Source organism: Astyanax mexicanus, chromosome 13, assembly GCF_023375975.1.
Source record: "Astyanax mexicanus isolate ESR-SI-001 chromosome 13, AstMex3_surface, whole genome shotgun sequence".
In the NCBI taxonomy this organism is placed as follows: Eukaryota; Metazoa; Chordata; class Actinopteri; order Characiformes; family Acestrorhamphidae; genus Astyanax; species Astyanax mexicanus.
In genome coordinates this window covers 20,520,539-20,546,793 of record NC_064420.1, presented here as the reverse complement: position 1 = coordinate 20,546,793, position 26,255 = coordinate 20,520,539, and the positions used below count along the sequence as shown (strand labels likewise).

Below are 26,255 nucleotides of genomic sequence, written 5' to 3'. Positions count from 1 at the left end.
TGCATAATATTATAATAATAAATAATTGTATAGCATATTTAATAATATATTAACTCAAGAAAAGGCAGTGACATTTAACAAAATAAACACCATCAGATCTCAGGGCAGGGACCTGATGCAGACAATCTGCTACCCAGGGATGGAGAAGTTTTGGTAACAGTGCATTACTGGCGGCACTCATAGCATGCCTCTCAGCCAATCACACTGCAGGGTCTGAACTAAATGTGGTATAATAGACTTTTTTTTTTTTTAGGTTTGACCCCCCATTACTCCAATAGGCTACAGTAATATCACTTATATCTTTTATAAATAATAGTGTGGAATGTGGATTTAATTGTGTCAGTCGATAACAGTTTGATGTCTTGGTTTTATAAGACTCCAAATTCTGGACCGAACAGACGTTTTTCCTAGGTTGGACCTCCCATTACTCCAATATGCTACAGTAATATAACTTATAACTTTATAACATCTGTAATTAATAGTATGGAATGTGTTCTTCAAGAATTTAATGGTGTCATTTGATAACAGTTTTGATTTGCTGGTTTTATAGGACTCCAAAATCTGGATTATGTAAACCTGAATTGACATTTTTCCTAGGCTTGACCTATCAAATTCTGGTTTATGCAAAACTGAATGGACACTTTCCTTAGGTTTTACTTCCAAAAATTCTAAAACATATACCTTGAATACATGAGAATGAGATCTTTATGAATTTTGTGCTGTGAAATAATAACCTTTTGATATTTATGTTTTATAGGACTCCAAACTCTGGTCTGCATACAACCATTTTATTATATTTTCCAATTTAAACCCAACATTTTTGTAAGTAAGTAGAGCATTAAAAAATATATATTTTCTGGACTTTTTGAATGAGTTCAGAATTATGTTTATTAACATTGTAACACTGAAGAAGCATAGACCTATTATTTAAGAAAAACATTCTTTAAGAACCGATCTCCCTGTCTACTCAAATATAATTAACATTTTTTATTATTTTAAGCATATATAGCCTAAGTGCAAAAAAATAAAAAATAAGGGTACCACTACACACTCATTATACCGAAACAGAAAATCTTGGTTTCTGCAGAAGATCTAAGCTCTAATTGGGCTGTCACAGAATTTAAAGGGACAATCACACAGTTTGTTCTTGCATTCAGTTCATAACCAGTTGTTGTCTGTGGGCCCCAGGCCACATCTGGCCCTAGGCAGTTGTTCGGTATGCGTGCCTGCTTGAAACGGGCCGCAGAGATTCATAAGCAGATTTCAACAAGGCAAGCATACCAAACATTTCCCATACACTAGTTGGTACAGTGGGATTTCTGTCTACTTCAGTCTTAGATTTATACTATATTTTGTGAAGTGTGCCACTATGAACAAATCCAGTGCTATCTGAAGGTTAAGTGTTTGCTCTGCTTTTTCTGTAGGAAGTGAAGTACTTCCAGTTCCCGGGAGAGCTCCTGATGAGAATGCTGAAGATGCTGATTCTGCCCCTCGTGGTTTCCAGGTAAATGCTCTTTCGGCTCTATTAAAAGAATTTCAGTACGTATGTGAATGGCAGCAAGCTAAATCACCACAGCCTGCATGATTGAATGAATCTGGGAACATATAAGGAGCAGGTGGCACATGCTGTGCTGACAACCTGAGGCAGTTGCTGGGCAAATCTTTGTCTGTGTTACTGGTGCAGTTCAAACATTGTATAAATTAAAGAATGAGTTCATTAGGCTAAACAGATTTCATTGGAACTAATAAGCAAATTAGAGCCTGTGAGGAAGAACCTTACAACTGTGTGGGCATATGCAAGCTTTTTTCACCCCCCCTGGAACTCTTTTCACACTTATTATCAATGTGGGTGATATGTTACGGTGGCATTTGCACTGCAGGTGTTTCTAATTATCAGGTATTCGGCCGATAATAGATTTTTTCACAGTTTCTCTATTTAATGTGCATATAGAATGGAAGCCACTCTATATTCTCTTTTTTAGATTGCTTTAACACATCATGGATAGAGAGCCTAACTCTTCTCGGAACCGTGTGTGGAATTCTTTCCAATTCTGTTTTTTAAGGTCACCATCCTTCAGGCGTTAGAGATATTTATTAGACTATGAATAAGTTTCTGTGGTCCTTAAATGGATAATAATAATAATGTCAAACATGACACATTAGAGTGAGTTACACTTGGAGAGTAATACTCGAATGAGACCTATCAGTTAACCTTTGTTATATAGATCCATAACAGAGAATCCAGCAGCCTTCTTCCCCCCACTACCCAACTCTTATTCTGTCTGTCTCTCTCTCTCTGCTAAGATTTAAGGTAGGCTTTACCTTGTATGACTGAAATGGCAACAATATCTTCAACACATTCCAACAATAAAATCTCTTTCTCCCTCTCTGTTTATCCTACAGAGATATATAGATATGCACAATATTGTTACCTTATACGTATACAGTGGTATGAAAAGGTTTCCATGATTTTCCTTTATAAATCATTGGTTGTTTGGATCAGCAATTTCAATTAAATATATACAGTCATATGAAAAAGTTTGGGCACCTCCATTAATCTTAATCATTTTTAGTTCTAAATATTTGGGTGTTTGCAACAGCCATTTCAGTTTGATATATCTAATAACCAGTGATGTCAGTACTTAGTAACGCGTTACTCTAATCTGACCCTTTTTTTCAGTAACGAGTAATCTAACACGTTACTATTTCCAATCCAGTAATCAGATTAAAGTTACTTATTTAAGTCACTGTGCGTTACTCTCTCTCTCTCTCTCTCCACCTCATCTCCTCCACAAACACACACACACACACACACACCGCTCCCTTACCCATTCCCCCTCCGCTCTTCCCCAATCACACGCGTCTCGCTTTCTCCCCTGTCTCTCTCTCTCGCGCTCGGCGTGTCTTTAGTTTCCGCCCGTTTTCGTTTTCCGCCAGTTGTCGGGCTCCCAATCTCTTTATAAAGGCGTTTTTTTTGCGGCCGCGTCCCAATTCACTAGCCAGGGCAGCGGTCTGCCACAAATTTGATTGGCAGAGGAGAGCGTTTAAAGATTTTACACCACACGTGATTGGAAGTTCACTGTGGTGCAAGAAAAGACAAGAAAAGTTCCGGTGCTTTAAATGAACACTGTCAGAATTAAATCCTTCTCAGTAGTTGGGACCGGTATGGGTCCGTATTAGACAACGTCTGGACCCGGACCGCAGTCTGCAAATATGTGATCCCTGGTCTAGACCATATACACGGTTCTGTTTTATAAAACCACTCCTTGCTGCCCTGCAGAGAACAACAAGTTCAATGTTCAGTTTTACAGTGTTAAATATGTCAGGTCAAGAAAGACTTTCTTTATTTTATATATTTTTTATAAAAACAAGTATTTATGTTTAGTAAAATCAAGAAAGACCGTATTTAATTTTTTATAAAAAAATATTAATGTTAAGTTAATTTTCTTATTTTCATAAAAAAAAACTTATTTTTTTAGAAAATAGTTCAACTTAATAGAGATAAATTGTTGCTGTTAAAAATGCATTTTCCGGGACTTCCGGTTTAGGCAATGTAGGGGGAAGTTCGTTTGAGGATCTGCTCCGTTTGATTTATTTTAAAACGCTGTTTTACCGAGTCTGATCAATTTTTATTTGACCGTCATCGGTTCTCCTGAACTCAGACCATAATTTGGTACAAATGTCACGGCAAACCAGGCAGGGAAAGGGAGAAACTTTCAACCCTCCGACGTCCACAGCAGCAGCGACAGCTAAAACAACCTCGACTAGCATGGCGGACGCTAACGCTCCTATTACTATTGCAACCCTGGTCGCTGAGCTGGAGAAACACCGCAGTAGCCTGACTGTGGACCTCACCGCTTCAATGGAGAGGTCGTTGGAAAACTCTCTAAGCACTATTCAAGTGTCATTGGACTCTATTAGGGCTGCAGTGGAATCTCACAGTCAGAAATTCTCTGTCATAGAGAGCACACTTTCTGAACACAGTGACGAGCTAGCAAGTATGGAGTCGAAGCTAACGGAGCTACTGAAAGAGAATGTCACACTGACTTCCAAGGTAGACGACCTCGAGAACCGCTCCAGACGTCAGAACCTGAGAATTATCGGCTTGCCTGAAGGATCCGAAGGTCAGTCACCATCTACTTTCATCTCTCAGCTACTTGTTGAGATTATGGGAGAGGAGATCTTCCCACAACCACCGGAGCTGGACAGAGCGCACCGAGCATTGGTCGCTAAGCCGGCGCAAGGAGAGCGACCTCGGGCTGTGATTGTCCGTTTTCACCGATTCCAAGAGAAGGAGCGCGCTCTCCGCTGGGCGAGAGAGCATCCAAGCACCATGTATCAGGGCAAGAAGATTTTGTTTTTTCCTGATATGAGCTCCAGTCTGGCTCGGAGGCGTGCAGCTTTCAAGGGGATCAAGGCTAAAATGTACAAGGATGGTGTAGCTTTTGCATTACTCTACCCCGCTCGCCTTCGGATCACCCTTGGTGGTAAGCACAGCTTCTTTGAAACGCCAGCTGAGGCTGAAGCTTTCTATCTACAGCAGGCTAAGCAGACATGACTGATCAGTGTTTAAATCGACATGATGCTTTGGAGCTCCTGGTGTAAACAAAACAGGAACAAAGTATAAGTAGTTCTGAATCTGATGACTGAAGTTGTGACTTTTTTTCAGACTCGGACAATAGCAGTTTCGTAACCTTTTATAGGAGCTCGTCCCAGTTAGTTAGTTAAGGTAGTTTAGTTGTATCGGAAGCACATTTCGTTGGGACCTGCGGCACGCTTCTTCGGAAGGACGAGCATAGGTTTTTGTTTTTGTTTGTTTGTTTGTTTGTTTGTTTTTTCTTCTTTTGGTGCAGCTTCTAATGCTGCTTTGTATATTGTTCTGCCGTTTTCATCGTGTGTTATTTTGGGGATGTTTATGTAAGTTGGTCTGCGTGGAATTTATTTATTTTTGTAATTACAAAAGGCACATAACAAACGTACAAGAAAACGGTGGTGTACTATTTAAAGTTCCATTGATCATATGATGGTACATGTCAGGAAACTACAGTAATACTGGAACTACAGAGCTCTCTGTTAGATTAGTCACATGGAATGTTCGAGGCTTAAATGGCCCAGTGAAACGATCTAGAGTTTTCCAACATCTGAAGATGTTAAGGACAGACATAGCATTCCTTCAAGAAACGCATCTGTGTTTAAAAGATCATATTAGACTTCGTAAACCATGGATAGGACAGGTGTTCCACTCGTCTTTCGACTCAAAATCTAGGGGTACTGCGATTTTAATTTCTAAAAAAATAAATTTTTTATTGGAAAAAACAATATCAGACAAAGGGGGACGTTACATAATTGTCCTGGGAAAACTTTCTCAAATACCTGTTATATTGGTTAATGTATATGCCCCAAACTGGGATGATGCTCAGTTTATGACTAAACTTCTGTCTTCCATTCCTAATTTGGATACCCATCACCTTATTTTTGGAGGTGATTTAAATTGTACTATGAGTCCATATCTCGATCGGTCTAACCCCATTTCTATTAATCTCTCTAAAATGGCCAAAATAGTCAAATCGTTTATGAGCGACTGTGGTTGTGTGGATCCATGGCGTTTCTTTAACCCAAGCTCTAAAATTTACTCTTATTTCTCTCATGTCCATCAAGTGTTTTCAAGAATTGATTATTTTTTCTTAGATAAAGTATTGCTATCTAGCGTAAAGGCCTCAGAGTATTCCGCCATAGTTATCTCAGACCATTCACCCCTATCTCTCGATCTCTCTTTCCCTGTAAAACGGCTAAATAATCGGACATGGAAATTTAATACATTACTTCTTTCAGATAAAAAATTTTGTGAATCTATTACTACATCCATTAACGACTTTCTGCAAACAAACCAATCTAACTCAGTTACCCCATCTTTGCTCTGGGAAACACTTAAAGCAGTTCTTAGAGGAAATATAATTTCTTACAGTACTTTTCATAATAAACAGCGTATAAACTCGCAGCAAGAATTAGTTAATGAAATGCAAGATATTGACAAGAAACGGGCAGTTCAAGATACCCCAGAACTTCGTAAGGAAAGGATTAAAGTTCAATCTCAGTTTGATCTACTTACAACTAACAAAGCTGAGCATAATATACTACGCTCAAAAACTACTTTTTATGAACACGGAGATAAAGCAGGCCGTCTTCTTGCTAATCAACTTAAACGTCAGGCAGCCTCAAGGCTGATTCCACAAATTCTCATACAGTCAGGTCAGCTTACAACTTGTCCTTTAGAAATAAATGATGCGTTCGTAGCTTATTATCGCAAACTTTATACTTCCGAACAACCCCAGAATTTGATTGAAATGGAGAAGTTCCTGGGAACATTAGAAATTCCAAAAATTGAACAGGATGTGTTAGCAAATCTTGAGTTGCCATTAACAATTGAAGAAATAGTAGAAAGTATTAATTCAATGTCTAAAGGCAAAGCACCTGGGCCAGATGGTTTCAGTATTGAATTTTACCAAAAATTTGTGAAACAATTAGCCCCCCTTCTTCTTGAAATGTTTAACGCGTCTTTTTTAACCGGAACTCTCCCTCCTACACTAACGCAAGCATCGATTTCTCTTATTTTAAAGAAAGACAAAGACCCGTCGGAGTGTGGGAGTTACCGTCCAATTTCCCTTTTGAATGTCGACGTTAAAATTTTAGCTAAAATACTTAGTAAGCGTCTTGAATCGGTCATGCCATCTATAATAGCTGAGGATCAAACCGGTTTTATTAGGGGACGTCAGTTATTCTCTAATATACGCCGTCTGCTTAATATTGTACTTTCCCAGTCTTCCTCTTTACTTCCAGAAGTGGTGATTTCATTGGATGCTGAGAAAGCTTTCGACAGAGTTGAGTGGAATTATTTATTCGCAACTTTAGAGAAATTTGGTTTTGGTGGAAATTTTGTTTCCTGGATTCGTCTTTTGTATAAGGCCCCTCAGGCTAGAGTACATACTAATAGCTGCTATTCAGAATATTTTCCTCTTTCACGAGGAACGCGCCAAGGTTGCCCTCTTTCACCCCTTTTATTTGCATTGGTTATTGAACCTCTCTCTATAGCTTTAAAATCGTCAAGGAATTTGCGAGGAGTAGTTCGAGCGGGGGCTGAGCACAGAGTCTCCTTGTACGCTGATGATCTTCTATTATATATCACAGATCCTGTGGGCTCTTCTGATCATTTATTAGAGATTTTAAACAAATTTGGTTCTTTTTCAGGTTACAGACTTAACCTCAACAAAAGTGAGTGCTTTCCACTCAACTCTGCCGCTAAAAACATCCAACAGGGAGCGCTACCCTTCCACCTATCTCCTGGAAGCTTTAGGTATCTAGGAATAAATATCAGTCACTCTCTGTTAGCACTTCGTAAGAATAATTTTGATAAGCTAGTAGATCAAATTAAGGCAGATTTACAAAGATGGTCTCAGCTCCCACTCTCTGTTGCGGGTCGAATTCAGTCTGTTAATATGAATGTATTACCCAGATTTCTATTTCTTTTTCAGTGCCTCCCTATTTTTTTAACAAAGGCCTTTTTTACCATGGTGGACAAGATAATACTGTCCTTTATCTGGGCAGGCAAAACTCCTAAGGTTAAAACAAGTGTACTTAAGGCACCTCGACTTAATGGAGGATTGGGCCTTTTTAACTTAAAATATTATTACTGGGTGGCAAATATACAAAAGGTTTTATTTTGGATTCATAAACCGGAACAAGATTGGTGCGAAATGGAAGCATATTGCAGTCAAAGCACATCCCTTTCAGCTCTTATATGCTCACATCTTCCGATAGCAGTTACACAATATTCATCAAACCCAGTGGTTGTCTCCACAGTCAAAATTTGGACACAATTCCGACAACATTTTAAACTCAGTAATATGTCTTTATATGGTCCTTTACTTAATAATCATCTGTTTATCCCTTCTAGAATTGACTCTGTCTTTAACCTTTGGAATAGATTAGGCATCTCTCAGTTTAAAGATATGTTTTTTGGGGGGGAGTTTGCCAGCTTTGAACAATTATCTGTCAAATTTGGTTTGCCCCGTAATCATTTGTTTCGATACTTTCAGGTTCGTAGCTTTGTCAAAAAATATTGCCCAACATTCCCTTATTTGCCTCCTCAAGATTTATTGGATGATGTCTTAAAAAATCCGTATAATTTTACAGGTATTATCTCCAGGTTATACAAACATTTACTACTGCAGGGGGATTGTCCCACAACCAGAGTTAGATCTGCATGGGAAAGGGAGCTGGGAAAAACGTTTCAGGATGCTTGGTGGGAAAAAGCTGTATACGAAGTTAATTATCTTTCGTCTTGTGCTTATCTTAATTTTATACAGTTCAAAGTTTTGCACAGAATGCATTTATGTAAAACAAGATTATCTAAGTATACCCCAGGAATGGATCCTAAGTGTGACAGATGTTCAGTGGCATTAGCTGACCTTACTCACATGTTCTGGTCTTGCTCAAAACTTCAAAATTATTGGTCCAGTTTTTTTAAAGTGATGTCTGAATCTTTGGACGTTTGCATAGACCCCTGCCCTTCAATAGCCCTATTTGGCGTCCCACTAAATTACTTAGACTTATCTAACTATAAATTAAATGTTTTGTCTTTTTCATCTTTAATAGCTCGGAGACGTTTACTGTTACACTGGAAGTCTCCATTGCCACCTTCAGACCTCATGTGGTTATCTGATTTAATGTCCTTTCTGAAATTGGAAAAAATCAAATTTACCCTAAAAGGTTCAACTCACAAATTTTACCGAACTTGGCGACCTCTTCTTCATTATTTTGACCAATTACCACATCTGTCTATAAACTGACTGATTCTTGAGAGTCTCTATCTATTTTACTATTATTATTATTATTACTTTTTATATAAATCTATTCGATCACATTGTGTGCCTACTATATTCATTGTTACTTTTTCTTTCATTAATATAATTGTTATTTTAAATATTATATAGTTTTTATTCACATTTGTATGTTTTATATTGTATTTCATTGTTTAGTCTAAAAACGCTGCTTATCTTTTTTTTTTTTTTTTTTTGTATTGTCTTAGACCAACATAGGGGGAGGGGGGGGGGAGGTGTGTGTGAAAATGTGAAAATGTTGTGTAGAAGAAAACGGATGTTATCATTGTTTTTGTTATTATTTGCACTGTGACTTAATATAATGTCCCATAAAAACATATAATAAAAAAAAAAAAAAAAAAAAAAAAAAATGCATTTTCCAATAAAGGGAATAATGGCAAAACTGGTTATAATGTTTATGTTAAGGCGGCGGGAGGTGGTGTCTGCAGCTGCTGAAAGTAACTAATAAAGTAACTTGTAAAGTAACTTAGTTACTTTTAAAATCAAGTAATCCATAAAGTAACTAAGTTACTTTTTAAAGGAGTAATCAGTAATCGGATTACTTTTTCAAAGTAACTATACCATCACTGCTAATAACTGATGGACACAGTAATATTTCAGGATTGAAATGAGGTTTATTGTACTAACTATTGTACTTGTGCAATATGCATTAAACCAAAATTTGACCGGTGCAAAAGTATGGGCACCCTTATCATTTTATTTATTTGAATACTCCTAACTACTTTTTACTGACTTACTGAAGCTCAAAATTGGTTTGGTAACCTCATTGAGCTTTGAACTTCATAGCCAGGTGTATCCAATCATGAGAAAAGGTATTGAAGGTGGCCAATTGCAAGTTGTTCTCCTATCTGAATCTTCTCTGAAGAGTGGCATCATGGGCTCATCAAAACAACTCTCAAATGATCTAAAAACAAAGATTGTTCAACATAGTTGTTCAGTGGAAGGATACAAAAAGTTGTCTCAGAGATTTAACCTGTCAGTTTCCACTGTGAGGAACATAGTAAGGAAATGTAAGACCACACGGACAGTTCTTGTTAAGCCCAGAAGTGGCAGGCCAAGAAAAATATCAGAAAGGCAGAGAAGAAGAATGGTGAGAACAGTCAAGGACAATCCACAGACCACCTCCAAAGAGGTGGGATGATGTGTTAATTTTCCACCATGCATACCACTCCTTGTTCCAAATGTCCAAATAACCAAATAATTAGTCCACAGCACCTTTTTTCAAAATGAGGTTGGCTTTTCCAAATGTACGCTAGCATACCTGAAGCGACTCTGTTTGTGGCGTGTGCTCAGAAAAGGCTTCCTCTGCATTACTGTCACATACAGCCTCTGCTGTGTTGCCACTCATCAAAAAAAAGATGTAAAGAGGAGAAAAACCTGTAATTGGTTACCTTAATCCTTTCTCATAATTGGATTCACCTTTGTATGTAGGTCAAGGGTCACTGAGCTTACCAAACAAATTTTGTGTTCCAATAATTAATGCAAAATTTATTCAAATCAATAAAACGACAAGGGTGCCCAAATTTATGAACGTGCCTAATTTTGTTTGAAGAATTATGGCACACTTTCTGTAAACCCTATAAACTTCCTTTCACTTCTCAAATATCACTGCTATATAATATATTTAACTAAAATTGCTGATTTACTGTAGATGCTTTCACATAATCCGTAACCTTTGGCCATTTTTCCTTCTTCTTCTTGCAGAAGAACTGGGTGATTGGGTTACTCCTTTCTATGGAGATGACACAAAGATCGTTTGGAGCTTTGATGCTTAAGATTTCTCAGATATGCACTGAAAGTTCATTCTTTTGAAATGCTTGCAGATGTGATGAGAATAGAATACTGAGTGGGTGGATTGCAAAATATACAGACAATACTAATACATTTCATTAAAAAAGACTACAAGATAAAAGGGCTGTTATAAAAGAAGGAAGGTATGGAAACACTCATCCTGATCAGTGCATTTCTGAAGGGTTGAGGAAAACTGGAGGATGGGTAGAATCATTATCTGATGGGATATTGAGTTGTAAGATGGAGCTCTTGACTTTGGTAGCTTTCTGATGAGTGGCACACACCGAGACACACACAGTGCACATTTGCTTCCAAATTACAGAGAAAGACCAATATGGTCCAAGTAGCTGAGGAGGCTGTGGGAAGAACTGATACGTGAGAGGATCTTAACTATTTTTATTTTCACTCTCAGAAGAAAGGGATGATAGGAAATGAACCCAAAGCAATGGATTGGGACATTTTGGGACTCTTAATCCGTCCTCAAGCCTCTTGAAAAGGTCTATATTTAGCTTCAGCTCAGTTTGCTGGAGTTTCTTAGAGCCTCAGCCTGCACATATAACCCATGTTTTCAGACAGGGAAAAAATGTTGTGAGAAAATTGTCCTTTCAAGTTCATTTTCAGAGAACCTGCATACCACACTCACATTCTTCAAAGTAAAGTGTTTTAATGGTCCATTAAAATGAGAATTAGTGAGTTTATTGTCTGAATAATCAACACATTTTGTTCTGCCCAGATAAGCAGCTGCTACACATCATTTTCTCGGATGCTGAAAAAAATCATAGCAAGTGAAATGACATCATTTCAAAGCACACCGCAAAAAAATCCATTGGCTTACCTAGACAGAATATAAGTTAGAAATCTTAGCAAAACCCAAGCAAAAAATCACAGGAAAAACAACTTGACTGGTGACATGTTGTGCTTATTTTGAGTTCAAATGTCTTAAAACAAGGTCAAAATTCACTCAACAGAATTTTCTGATTATCCAACTTATTCTGCTTGCAGTGAAATGTAAAAAAGTAAGCTAAGCAAGTGAAATGATCTAATTTTATTTTCTGATAAGAATTAAGAATAGTGATTAGTCTTAAAATATTAACTCAATATTAAGTCATTTGAACCACATTAACCACAAAAAGTCACTAATCAAGTTATTCTGATTCTTTTGTCCAAGTTTAGGCCAAAAAATATTTTATTTTTGCTTGATTTAAGTCTTACTTTACTTATTTCGAGAATCTGCAATTATGTTAAGAAATCTTATCAAAACAGTTGAGCTTACCCCATTGCCATTTTTTGTTGCTTAAATTATATGCATATACATCGAAATTTACACATATCTTTGTTTAAGATCTTCTGGTGTGCATAGAGACCTTTTAATATGGGTTACCAGAGTTGGCAGGTTCGCGTCTTTCCTGCCAAATTGGGCTTGTTTAAAATTCCAGCCACGGGTGAAAATTGAGGTGTGGCAGGATGCATTTTTTTTGGGTGGGGGGGGGGTTTACTTTTAAAAATTAACATGGGTGTTCCCTTGGACGTTACATCAACACGGCAAGCAAACTGCACACGTTGACACTAAAATCAATCTTCCTTGGATCAAAATGTAACCAGAAAAGCTCATTTTTTTTGCCTAATTATGTTAATATTAAATGTAACTGTTAGAAAATAAATTACTTTAAAATGATTAATTTAAAATAAATTATTAATGACTTTAATATAAATAGAAATGCTGATAATAAATCCCTTATAAACAAAATACTAAGTCGTATACTTATAGTTGTTTTGCCATTTGCTTTAAACATGTGACAGACATATATTTTGGGCTAGTTTAACCTTCTGATGGGTGGGTTTTAGACTTACTTTGGACTGGATATTTTTGTTGGACCTGGCAACCCTGCGGGATACACCCACAGTAAAAATAAATCACAGTAAATAAAAGAAGATTTTTTGTTTGTTTGTTTGATTATCAGTGTTTTGAACACAATACAAAAGTTTTATTTTTAATCCACCACCTTCCACAGAAGAGGAGCTTGTAAAACAATAGCTAACCAGTTAGCCAGCTGAATTAGCTAGTTAGATAATTAATAAACATCTAGAGCATACATCTGCTTTTACATTTTATAGAGGATAAACAAACAACAGAACATCATAACCCAGAAAAACGGTTCTCTGTTCTGAAGCTCTGGTAAAGCGGGTGTGCTGTGAGGTTTACCTGCCAAACCCTTAGAGCTCCTGCACATGTAGGTTAGCTCTAAAGCTAACATCTTCTCCCCACAGACTCACAGCATCTGACCTGCCCGCTTCACCTGAGCTTCAGAACTGAGTTTCTCTCCATTTCCATAGAATAATGCTAAGAGCAGACGTACCGAGGTTTTGGTGGGTGTGTTCAATTTAGCTCCTTCACACACAGAAGCAGCTCCTCTTTTCTGGAACCCAGTGGACATAATTTAGCTAAGTTAGCTAGCAAGCTAGCTCTGCACAGCACTCCTATCTTTTTGTGTGCCGTGTGTAAAAGCTAGGTAGTTAGGTAGCTATAATGTAAGCAGGGCTGTAGTAAGGGGTTTGATAGCCTGTTAAAATGCTGGGTTATCATATCAAGCTAGCTACTTTATCATCAGTGTCTACAGCAGTAGCTACTTTTGCATCTGGATTTACTTTAAACGATATATCTGGTGTAAAATGGACTTGGGCTGTAGTGTAACATGATACAAGTATGAACTGATGTGGAATAGCCCACCTCTGTTCACCCCCAGCATTCCGAAATACAGAGCTTTTAGCCGATGTTTCCAACAGGCTTACAATGCTAGCGATGGGGGCATAAAGTTGCCCATACAAAGGAATCAACTCAAAGTAGCTCCACACTTCATTGGTTGAATTCTGAGAGCCCTTAAATTTAAAACGAGGCACTGAGAACTGCACAGATAGTTTATTAAAACACTGTTTATACACACAGTACCTGGAGCTAGTTCTCCGGGTGCCGCCATCTTGGAATTTAATCATGATAATTTGACTGATAAGCACAAATTAATAGGTAGGATAAAAAAACCAAGGTGCAAAATTAATTACGCCCTTGAATTTAGCTTGTTCATGGTGTAAAAAAAAGCGATTTCTTTGCATTGGGCAACTCTATGCCCCTATCTGTAGCATTGTAAGCCTGTCGGGAAGCACTTTATTTTGGAATGCTGGGGGTGAACAGAGTGAACATAATATGTCCACAACAATACATTTTGCTCTACAAGGGCCCGGTGTCCTCTTATGAGATCATTATACTGTCACCTAGTGGTGGCAGAAGAGTTTAACACGTATAGATTTTGTTCAGAAAATTAAATGAACAGTAAATACAGTAACTATTTATGTTTTTTCTTCATATTGAAGCAGCACAATTGTTATTTCTACTTTTGTTTTGCACACTGTGTTCAGGAACAAAATACATTTTTGCACATCATTACTAATTGCGACTTCATTGCATTCTATCGAAGTACTCATATGTGAACATAAATTTTTCTCAGAAACTACATCATGTAAAAATATCATTTTCTGTTTTTACAGCCAAAATAGCAAAGGGAAATAATAAATACATGCCATGCAAGAGTTTGGGTCTCAGGAGGTTAAATATTACAACACTATTTAATATGAACTTTCCGGATATTCTTACACAGATGCGGAAGAAAAAAAAAAGCGTTTGAAAGTGGGCGTGGCAGAATCTGCTGGACAGTGTCCAAGTTTTTTCGGGGATTTTTGCTTGATTTAAGTCTTACTTCAAGGATTTGGAGATTTGTTGCCACTAGATTTTTGGCAGTGCATTCCAGATCGCAAAGCAGAAATAAATGTATGACACTGAGTATGCTTTATCCTGTAATGTATTTTTAGTAATAAATAGTGCTGTCCACCACATAAACACCATGATTAAACAATTAATGAATTCTTTTTATACCCAAATTATTTTAGTCCCAACTCATGATTTTTTTACAGATCCAAGTGAGGCAGTAGCAGTTAAATTTAAATATGTGAATACAAATTACTACTGCTGAGTTCAGAAGGTAGATTACTTTTTATCAATGTTGAAATATGCCCGATCTGATGCAATACATGCGTGAAGCATGAAAGAGGGAAAGAGGGTTGAATTCTCCTTGTCCACAGCTCAGTTTCAGATGGATATTTCCATTGATTTCCCATTTATCACTAGTAGTTCAGTTCAGTCTGCTACTCTAGAACAGTTTCTCTAACTGATACTGTAATTGCTACTGGCAGCTGTGGCAGTCTAGCAGATGTGTAATGAGCCTTCTCGATGTGATGGATCCATGCTGCTGAGGGAAAGTCTTCTTCTTAAGGAACCGAACGTGGTTCTTCTATGGCTATTAGTGCTGCAAATTACTCCCTCTGGCAGGTGTGTGGATTAGCTATCACTCTAAAAGCTCCAGTGCAGTGCGTATTACAGATCACGTCTCCAGGGCTCGGGAGACTCAAGTGGTCTATCACGTGAGGTTCCTCAAGTGAGAAAGGCAGCCTCCGCAATGCAAGTCCATGAAGTAATTTAATTATCTAATGCATTAAGCCAAGATTTAGCCATGTTTGTGTGTTGCTTTAGCTTAGCACGGGATCTATGAGGATAATGCTGGTAACAATTAATAGATTAATAATTTTAGATACCACTTATTAGCATAGTGCTAACCAGGGATGGATAAGCCATAGAGAGTACTGGGACAAATCACAGTGGGCCACTCTATGGGTCCTATCTATTTTTATAAACACAAGTCTTGTTTCCCCATGCAAGCCAGAAAAAGATTAGCATCCTTACTATCAGTGCTGGACTATGGCGACATTATTTATAAACATGCTCTACGCAAAAGTTGGTCGGCCATCTTTAATGACAAGAAGAAAAGGGATATTTATTTATAAGACACTCTCTGGTCAGTTGCCAGAATATATCACTTCATTGATGAATGTAAAGAACAGTAATTATCTGACCTGCTCTAGTGATTGGATCAGCTGCCAGGTTCCGAAGATTTTTAGTGAACTGGAAAAAACTGCCTTTAGCTACAGGATACTCTAAAACTCAGCACACTGGTGTCACTAAATCATTTTAAACATTTACTATCTAACCACCTTCAGATAGCCTGTACCTGTTTTACTTCATTATTTTTATTTCTAATCTTATTTATTCTTAACTTTTATTTATTTTAATTCTTATTTTAGTTTTTTATTTCCTTTTTTACTTGTTTCCTATTCTTTTTAATATTATTATTATTTTTAATAGTTTTGTATTATCGCTTTTTTAACTTATTTAGATTTTCTTTTATTATTATTACTATTATTTTGTTATTATTATTGCTTTTATTTTTTTAGTTCATTTATTTATTTGTATCTTTATTGTGTTATGTAAAAGTTAGTGTTGGCTAATTTTAACTATTTTTTGTTGTTTTAATCTTATTTTCTTTTTATCTTAATTTTTTATCAATAAACCAAGCTTAATCTTTATGTTATTTTTATTTTATTCTAATTATATTTATATTTTTTTATCTATTTTTCTATTTAATTTACTGTTATATTAAATAATTAAATTTAGCTATTATTTTCATGTCATGTTAATCCCTGTTTCTGTAAATGCTCGGCGTCAAAATAAAGGTTGATTGATTGATTGATTATGTCAAGGCTAGACAGTACTCAGACACATGCAGATTCGGGCAAGTGCCTGCTAGTGAAGAGCAGGCAAAAATCAGCAACGGTATAAACAGTCCAGGTAATACACAAAAATCCAATATCAGAGGGTAGGCAAAAATCAGATTCGAGAATAAACAATCCAGGGGTCATACACAAAAGGAAACACAGGCAAAAATAGAAATGATTTGTAAAGTGGTAAACCAAACAATACTCGGCACAGGTGTGCGTGTGAAAGGGCTATTTATACTGTGAAAAATGAGTATTCCAGATTTTCGGGGGGGAGGTGTACTGAGATCAGGTGGATGTGTGATGTCAGCGTGTGGTATAATGTTGCTATTATGTCAAAATTGCAAAACTTTGTAACTTAACTTTGTAACTTAACACAGTGAATTACTATGGTTTTACAATTTATTATTGACAAAAGAAACTATTTACAATATATTTCCTTATTCTGAGGGGTTCACAAACGTTCAAGCACCACTGTATGTTTATACTGTTCTAAACCATAAATATCTCCAAACTCAGAGATATAAATGGTCAGGAAAGCAGGTGAATGCACATAAAACTTTAGAATAACAGGATTTCTTCAGCTTTTTGTTGTTGGAAAACCTAGAAGAGTTTCCTGCTCCTCTCTGAACCGTTGCCAAATCGTGTGATGCTGATTTATTAGAACTGATTTATGAGGATTGATTTGTTGTTCTGTGCTCCTTTTGGGAATTTCAGTCTGGGTGGTTTTGAGGCAGCTGGAGAAGCATGTGGAGAAGCATGCAAGGCCCTAAAACGGTCAGCAGTCAGCGAGAGAAGTGATGAAAATGCAGCACTCAGCATTGCAGTCACACAACTGCTGGAAAAGTCATTCTGGTGTCTGCTTTTCTGTTGTTCTGCCAGAGGACAGTTCTGTTGATGTGTAAGTCCATAACCTTCTGGCTGGAGTTTACAAAAAGATAGCAGGGGCCAAGAACATGTCTGGATTCTGAAGTTTGCAAAGAAACCTGCTAGACTAACCTCAGTGTGGCATATGCTTTAGTTTAAGTTACACCCAGCTTGTTATACACACATATGGATGCAAATACAGTTTTTACATCAACCATAAACATTGATGCTGGTTTGAATCCCATTCATGTAGCTTGCTCTCAGCTGCCGGAGCCCTGAGAGAGCACAGTTGGGCTTGCTTTCTCTGGGTGGGTAGATGGCGCTCTCTCCCCACTTCACTCCAAAGGGTGATGTCACTCAGCACGAGGCGTCTGTGAGCTGATGTATTTGAAACCGTGTTGCTGCGCTTTTGTCCAAACACTGTGATGCTACTCTGTAATGCTGCTTCAGCAGCAGTTTGAAAAGAGGTGGTGGCTGACTTCACATTTATTGGAGGAGGCATGTGCTAGTCTTCACCTTCCTGGTGTGTTGGGGCATCACTAGCAATAGCGATTTTTTTTCTTAATTCTGTTTATAGTTGTGTTGAAAGTTGTGTTAGCGCTCTGCAGAGCATTCGTGTATGTGTTTAACAAGTGTGGGTGTACACCTGTGAGTGCATGCAGTGCGTATGGCACACAAATAGTAATGGACTCAATGGACGATTGACTGTTGTCTAGGTTTATTTCAGTCAGTGTTTTCCGCCACCAAAATAGAAACACACCAGAAATTGAACACACCAGTTGAACACACCTCACTTTTTGACCACCGATCAGTGTTGATATATTTAACTCTTATATATTTATATGACTCTGACGCTATTTTAATGTGTGAGGTGTTTTTTATGATGTGGTCCAGAGGATTTGCGGGGGGTGGGAGGGTGATGGTATGTGGTGGGGTCCTTGAAACTTTCCTGGCATAGACACACACACACTTGCTTCTCTGTAGCCTATTTAAATCATATCATAAGCCATCTGTAGCCATATTTTAAATCACATAACTCATAATAGGAGTAAAACTTAATTGACCTCCATTACAAGTTGATAACTTATATAACTTAATAAAATTTGCATTTTGAGAGTTTCAATTATATATTTCCAATTCATCCCGACTCTGGAAATTTGACTGCGACAGAGAAATCGCTTATATTTATATATATATATAAATATATATATACTGTATATATATATATATATATATATTGTGAAAAGCTTGTCTAATCTTGTTTTTGTGAACTCAATATCACGTCTGGTCTCGTGAGATGAGTGTATTGGAGTCTCTCTCTAAATATTAAAGAAAATTATGTAAATTGGATAAATTGGATAAAATAGATTTTTTAAACCCATCATTGCGTTAACTGAATATATTTCTCATTCGCACGAGTGAATGTGAGCAGTGTCTTGGCAGCCTGCATATGTAATCATGGTATGCAGATATGAAAGAGCATTTTGTAATCTGCCGAAGATCAGCCGCACGACCTTGTAAATACTTTAACCAATAATCCTCCATTCTGTTCTACTCAAGGGCGCTGGAGGAAGCTTCGTTTTTTTCAAACTTAGTGTGGAATTTAGGCTGCTGTGATCGCCATCATATTTCTTCACCGGCTGACAAAAAGAAACTATTTGCAGCATATTAAAATAACTGAATGTTTTTTAAACCTAATTGCAAGTGAAACGTGATGCTTATACAGATCATGTGTTCTGCAGTAAAGAGAGTCCCTCTTCTTTTACCCACCTCTTTAAATAACGAAGCCACTCTGATTAAATCTCGAGCTTTTGGTGATGAAAAAAATAAATGTGCCCACACTCCTACAGCTCATCAGCCCTGAACTCCGCAGCCCGTTCCGCTTCTAGACGGAGATGCTTTAATTGTGCAGTGGCCTTGGCACTTTTGTAAAATTATTTCTTTTTTATTAAAAATACCTTCCTCATAAAGCCACAGGGCATGTACACCAACCTTGAGAACTTAATAAATTGTAATAAATGGAGGGTCAAAGCACATTTGGAACACATCTACAATGTGTTCAGGGACACTTTCGCTTGCTTTTACTTGTGTTTGTGGACTGTGTGGTGAACTGTGTTTACAGACAGTGATTACTGGGTTGTACAGGACTCGTGCACTGAATACCAGTTCAGAATCAGGACTGTATTTAATGTAGTGTTTTTGTTGTAGATTTTTAATGCTTTTCTTTTCTACTGCAAAGTCAGAAATGTGTGGGCGGTAACACAGAACATCTGGTATCTTTGAATACCCCCCTCCAAAGAATCCATTCCACTTCATTGATAGGAAAATACACATACCACGAAAATAAAGTCCACTCCGGCTTTTCCGGATTGCCTACAACAACTCTACTACATGCAAGTGAAGTTGTTGGAAACTGGAGGAGGTAACGTCAGCCCTATTTGCATCTTAGATAAATAAGCTTTATCTGAAATCGTATTATTTTGTTATATTAATTAACACACAGGCCATTTTATGAATGTTCAAAAAAAACAATGAAACATTAGGAGTAAATGTTGCCTTTTTTACTTAAAACAGCAAGGTATTCACAAAATAAAAAGTACCCAAAAATGCACCCATAAAGTCATTGTTGGTGATAAATAAATAAATATCAGATTAATTGTAGACATCACAAGTTTCAATACTTAAAGCAGCACTAGGTAGGATTTCCTTGATTTTTGATCTTTTTAAAGAAGTAAAATTACAGCTTGAAACTCACTGCAGCGCTGCATTATGGTGTAGTAGGAGGAATAGTGGTGCTCTCGTGTCTGTGCCGGAGCTCCTCTGAGCTTAAACCAGACTCTGTAAGTTTTCCGAGGCGGCCGCGACCAACGCTCGCGAGAACTGCGACCTGCTTTCCGACCTTTAGTTCTAACAGTTCTACAAGGACTACTGGTTCATTCTTTACAAACTAACATACATACACTCTGGCAGAAGCTGGAAAGAGACTGAATATGTCTGTGAAAGAGAAAGAGAAACTAATCCGCCTGAAACATTTATTACACTCTGCAACTGTAGGGGGAGCCCACGAGCACAAAATCTCAATCCTACCTAGTGGAGCTTTAATTTCAGGGAGGTATCACTTTTACAAACTGTACAGCGGGCAAGACTTTAATTGTTTTTTACTTTTATCAGACATGCATATACTTTAGAGTAGTCAGAGGTGAAATGTGTTTAATGGGATCCATGATGCTCCTTCTCTCACTGAAAGCATCCCGTCCAGAAGGGAAAAAAAAACACTGCCCGCCCAAGCTAAAAACTGATTGGCCTGTTCTCTGCAAAGAGTCTGAGTCAGCCAATCAGAATCCTCTCAGTTTTACATACGCTTCAAGAATATGTTCAAGAGGGGATCAACTTTTCCTCCCTCTCACTTTCTTTCCCACAAGCGACTGGAGAAAAAGTCTGTGTTGCCTATTGTTATTATAGTCGTATAGTCGTTGAATTAAGTCACTTTTGTAGATAACATTATGTGTTAAACAATATACCAGAATTAGAAAATACACCAGAATGCAGGCAAATGGCATCTAATTAATTCAAAATGTTCTTGGGAACGACCCCCAGACCCCTACCCACATTAAAATGTTTCTGATAGCCCTGCACAAAAGTACAAATTATGCTTTGATGTACCGTATTTTTCGGACTATAAGGCGCACTTAAAAACTTTTAATTTTCACAAAAATTGACAGTGCGTCTTATAATACGGTGCGCCTTTTGTATGGATTTTACTCGTCAGGTTGTAAGGAGCAGTAAACACACACTCCGTGCAGCGTTATAGAGAGTTTCAGTGCTATACAGAGTCCAGAGCCGTGCAGCTCCGAGGCTGAGCAGCAATAGCATTAGCTAGATGCTAACCGCTAAGCTAGCTAGCTTATTCACTGAGATCAGTATTATCTAAATTTTACTCGTCAGGTTGTAAGGAGCAGTAAACACACACTCCGTGCAGCGTTATACAGAGTTTCAGTGCTATACAGAGTCCAGAGCCGTGCAGCTCCGAGGCTGGAGCAGCAAATAGCATTAGCTAGCTTATTCACTGTTCAGAGATCAGTATTATCTAAATTTTACCCGTCAGGTGTAAGGAGCAGTAAACACACACTCCGTGCAGAGCAGCAATAGCATTAGCTAGATGCTAACCGCTTAGCTAGCTAGCTTTTTCACTGTTCAGAGATCAGTATTTTCTAAATTTAGCACTTTTAATACTGCTGGAGCAGTATTATTAGAGTTAGATGCTAATCGCTAAGCGTTCACCATTCAGAGGTGAGTTATCGGCCTGTAAGTCTGTGCTGCTTTGCCTGGCTAGCATTAGCTAGATGCTAAGCGCTAACTCTCTCAGAGGTGAGTTTTATCAGCCTGTAATCTGCTTGTTTACAGTGTTAAAACAAGCTACGGGGGAGGAATCGCTAGCTAATATCTCACTGTCTTACCAGAAGACGCAGGATTACTCAGTGTAACGCTGTCGTTTAAGTTTGGGTTAACTTTACTAGTTTAGGTGACTAGCTAGCGTGCTAGCGGATAGCTATGCTAACGATGGTGCAGCAAGCCTTAGTGGACATCTGGAAATCTAAGCTTACTGTAAATAAACTGAAGCACGTTACTCACCCAAATAAACAGTTTTCAGGAGAGGAATCTGTGTAGATTAATATCCAGCACTCGTTTGACTTTGAAAGAGCTAACGTTAGATTTGTATACTGAGACGCTCCAAGCGACCACCCCCGGTGGGGGAAGGGAAACATGGCGCCACCCCTGTTCACTTTTCTAGTGTCACTTAACGCGCCTTATAATGCGATGCGCCCTATGTATGGAAAAATAGCAGAAAATAGGCGTTCTTTGATAGTGCGTCTTATAATACGGTGCGCCTTATAGTCCGAAAAATACGGTATCAGTGCTACTGAAGTTATATAAGAAATATAACCCAGTAACACCATTGCGCAACATAACCCCAGGAAAATACACAAACTTCCAGTTAGTTCCGACCTTGCAATGTGATTGGATGAGAGGCGTTCTGTGAGTGCCATTACACAGCCAGTAATGCACTGTAACTGAAGCGCTCCATGTATTACGCCACATACAGGTAACCTTGCAACGATGCAGCGCTTACAAGCCAAACAGTGCCACTACAAACACAGCAGCAACATTGTCAAAATGAATTACTGCGAGTTTATTAAATCAGTTTGCTTCAAAAGCCTTTGTTTTGATCTGAAACTGGAGGATGAAGCTATAAGGTTTCTCAAGGTTTCTCACGGTTACAAACAAAGATTTGAATGAGCTGGAAATGCAGAGAAACAAAGTTAATACAGTACAACTAATACAGTACAATGTCCTGGGCTCTTAATGTATTTACATTTTGGGTAAAGAGCAACAACATTCAAGTCGATATTAGTATTATCAACAAAAATAAAATGAATCAACTTCTAAAACGTTTTTACAGATCCGTCAGAAACGTGAAGAGAGAGTTATATAGTATGAGCAGCTTGGTTGAGATATGAGCTGTAGTTTTAGCATGGGCCACTGAATGGAGCTATTTTAACTTGCAGAGTGTTTATAACCAAACAGATTTTGTATTTTCTTATCCTCTTTAACTTAAAACCTTTTAATAAACAGCGATAACGGAACTGTGGTTTTAACAGCAATAATACGGAACTAATATTAATACGGCCTATGGCTTCCTGCCTGCAACCGCGACACAGCAGTGCCAATATTACACATTATAGCACAAACCTCGAGTGTATTATTGCTTAATTATCAGCTATTGGATTCGTATCATCAGAAAGGGACCTCTGATTAACAGGGTTGTGGGGGTTTTAACGGCTCTCTTTCTACAATGAACAATCAGTCACACACAATCAGCCAGGTGTCCTATTAGTTTTGGCACTTCTACAGCTGGACAACTGTTTAAGCATCAGATCTGCATGTTTATATTTTACGTTCATCGTGCTGAATTTCAGCACCAGAGCAACAGAAAGGATGTCACTGTCCAATTACTTCATTGTAACTAAAACAATAACTACAGATTCAAAAATAAACAAATTAACTGATTATGCTGATGATTAATTTTCATAACTGACAGAAAATGGCTTGAATGTACAGAACAATAAGCAATCAGTCCAAATCAGTCAGTGTACAAACATGGCCAAATTCACCTGCCTAGTTGGCAGAATGCCCTCTTCCTCTCAGAGTAAGCAGTAAGCATGTCTCAGACTGCCTTCATTGAGCTAACATTGCAGAATCAACTAAAAAACCCAGTTTGTTCAGTAAGTATATTTTGTCGATGTTTAATTAAAAACACTTATCTCCATTTTTGTCGATTTTTAGTTTACTACATAATTTAAACAGACAAACTGTTTCTTACACTGTGCCAAAATTTCTTGATGAGTGGACGAATAAAAACTATTCAGAATGACCTGAAATAAACTCGTTTTACATTGACTTCCATTGAAAGTTTACAAGGTTTTTCCTCTCTCCTGTAAAGTTGCTGTTTTGGAGATAAGTGTTTTTATATTGGACAGCGACGATTTACACTAGCAGAGGGCTGATCATCTACAAATCAGTTACTTACTTTAATGAGTAATGAAGTGCATAAGGGAAAAAAAAGCATTTTTTTTCCTACATTATAAATTAATATTAAAGTCATCCAGACTATAAAGGAACACATAAGGAATCATGTATTCAACTTAAACGTGTTAAACAAATCAAAACACTCTGTAAAGAAGCTTTTAGATGCTCTCATCTGGGGTGATGTTAGGTTTCTGAGACTGTTAACTGTGAAAAGGTGAACCTGTGCTACAGAGGTAGCTCTTGCTCTTCCTTTCCTGGGACGGTCCTGATGAGAGCCAGTTTCATCACCATGTTTGATGGACAGTGCGCACTCATGCACTTATGTAGAATTATGCAGTTATAAAAGGTGGCATCTGTTAATGTTTGAGTCTGAGAGTTTAGCTGGTTCTATCTTTAAAAATAAACAGTAAGAAACTGTAAATATTAAAGTAAACACTACTGTCAGTATTTTGCTGTATTTATTACACACTAGTACAAGTGTATGTGCTTTATGATTAGTTGATGACACATGTGTCGTATTACTAGCTACCAGTAGATATAAGTTCTTTAATGGATTCAACATCGCCTAACAGGTAACTTAGCAACCAGTGACAAAATTTATTCACCAACAGTAACAGTGCAGTCAATTGTTTTCTCAGCACCTCTGGTCGTGAGTGAGTTATGAAATGCAACCTTTAATATAATCCCTCATATCTGGCTGTAATGCATTAGCCTAAACATTCATGCAATTCTCCTTCATTTGCGCAGCGACAGAGCTATAGCGATAGAGCCGAAGCCGGTTATGAAATGGGATTTATAATTAAAGGCATTTGTTTACGTATGGGGAGCATCATTATGTGTTGTTGAGGAATCTGTATCTATAATTGAAAAAAACTTATCTATGTCATAGTCTATTCATCACATTCTTAGAAGTGCGGAGGATAAAACAGGAGGGAGTTAGAAAGAGTAATGAGACAGAATGGAAAGAATGATATAATTGTATTGCTTTACTACAATCTGGCCTATTCACGTTCATATAAACTATTTACAGGAAGAAAGTGAAGCAACATGTCCAATTATCTTTACTGTGTTCCTGCCTGTTTTTTTTTTCTAGAATTGGTATATCAGTGCAAGCTGTACTCCGTGAACTCCTGTAAAGTTTACAGCAGCAAGTAGAATGCTCCCACCACCAAGGTCTCATTCCATTGTTTTTAAATTTATTTTAAAATGTCTAGTTGTGGTCTCTATGAATGAATGAATGTCAATGAGCCATTTTTTGTAAGAAAAAAAAAAGTGCTCAGGTGTTTCTGTTTAGCCCTGCTTTAGATCGCTGAATCAGTGGTTTCTGATGAAAGACCAAATTTGGCTGTTGCTAATTAATATTCATACATGTAAACATATCGCCTCTGATTGGCTAACAGCACTGCAGCAGAGAACGCCTACCTGCCTTCCCCCCACAATTAATATTACAGCTCTAAAACTCAATGACAAAATATTTTCAGAGATACAGCCTTAGTTATAAAGATATAGCACTGATTGCTAGATAAAGTTAACCCTTAAACTTCACTTAACATCAGACGGTCAGCGCTACTAGGCGAGGCGAGCGGCCCCGCGGCCGAAAAAAAACGTTATCCAGACGTAGGCTACCCACCGGCGAAAAACCTTGTCGACTTGTGCTACCTTGTCAAACCGTGCTTCCCTAGAGTATATTTAAGGTCTCAGTAAAATGCAGAATCAACCGGAGATCCGATTTAAACCTACAGTTACTTACACAAGATAGCTAACTCTAACTAGCTGTGTAAACAGAAGCTGCGGGCATGCATATACAACTCAGAGAGACCTATAGTATTTCCCAAACAACAAGAAAAAATGGATTTTAGTGGAAGGAGACCTTTGGTCTCAACAGTTGGTAGAGTGTTCTTGAGTCTGAATGCCTCAACTTTACTCCTCCAAAAATACCTCTGTCATTATGGCCAACTAACAATAAAAAAAAAAAAAACTTTTCTCCAGAAGCCTTAACTGCATCAGAGTTGGTCATCAGTGACAGTGGATGTCTGGACCATGGCCTCTTACTTGATATTAATTAATATAAAATTAATATAAAAACAATATGCTGTTCTCCACATATTTTATTGCCTTGAAAAAGCTATTTCAGAGGCTTTCTCTATAAGTTGATGGTGAATAGACTAAAATAAGTTGGTATTGAGTGAGAAAGTATGAAAGAGAGAGAAAGAGAAATAGAGAGAGAGAGTAATATAATCTGCATTAGCCACTTTTCACGATTGGCACTCTGACTGAACTCTTCTGTTTAACCTTAACCACGGACTAAACCATTCCTGACCCTGAAACTCACAATCCAGCTATGCCGTGGGGGTGGGCGCATCATGGGGCTGGACCAGCATTCTCTCTTCTACCTCTCCATACTGCAGCATGCATTAAAGTCACTGTGGCCCTCTAATCTCTCACTGGCCTCGG

The 26,255-nt window shown here is 37.7% G+C and overlaps 1 protein-coding gene across 1 annotated transcript in view; it reads left to right on the top strand.

Annotated features, from left to right (window-relative positions):
• Window positions 1–26,255, top strand: part of slc1a7b (solute carrier family 1 member 7b) — a 108,127-nt gene that overhangs the window by 34,992 nt on the left and 46,880 nt on the right. Inside the window, exon 2 of the mRNA XM_007233109.3 lies at window positions 1,425–1,504. Within this exon, the coding sequence (XP_007233171.2) occupies window positions 1,425–1,504 (80 nt within the window). The remainder of the gene's footprint in view (window positions 1–1,424; window positions 1,505–26,255) is intronic.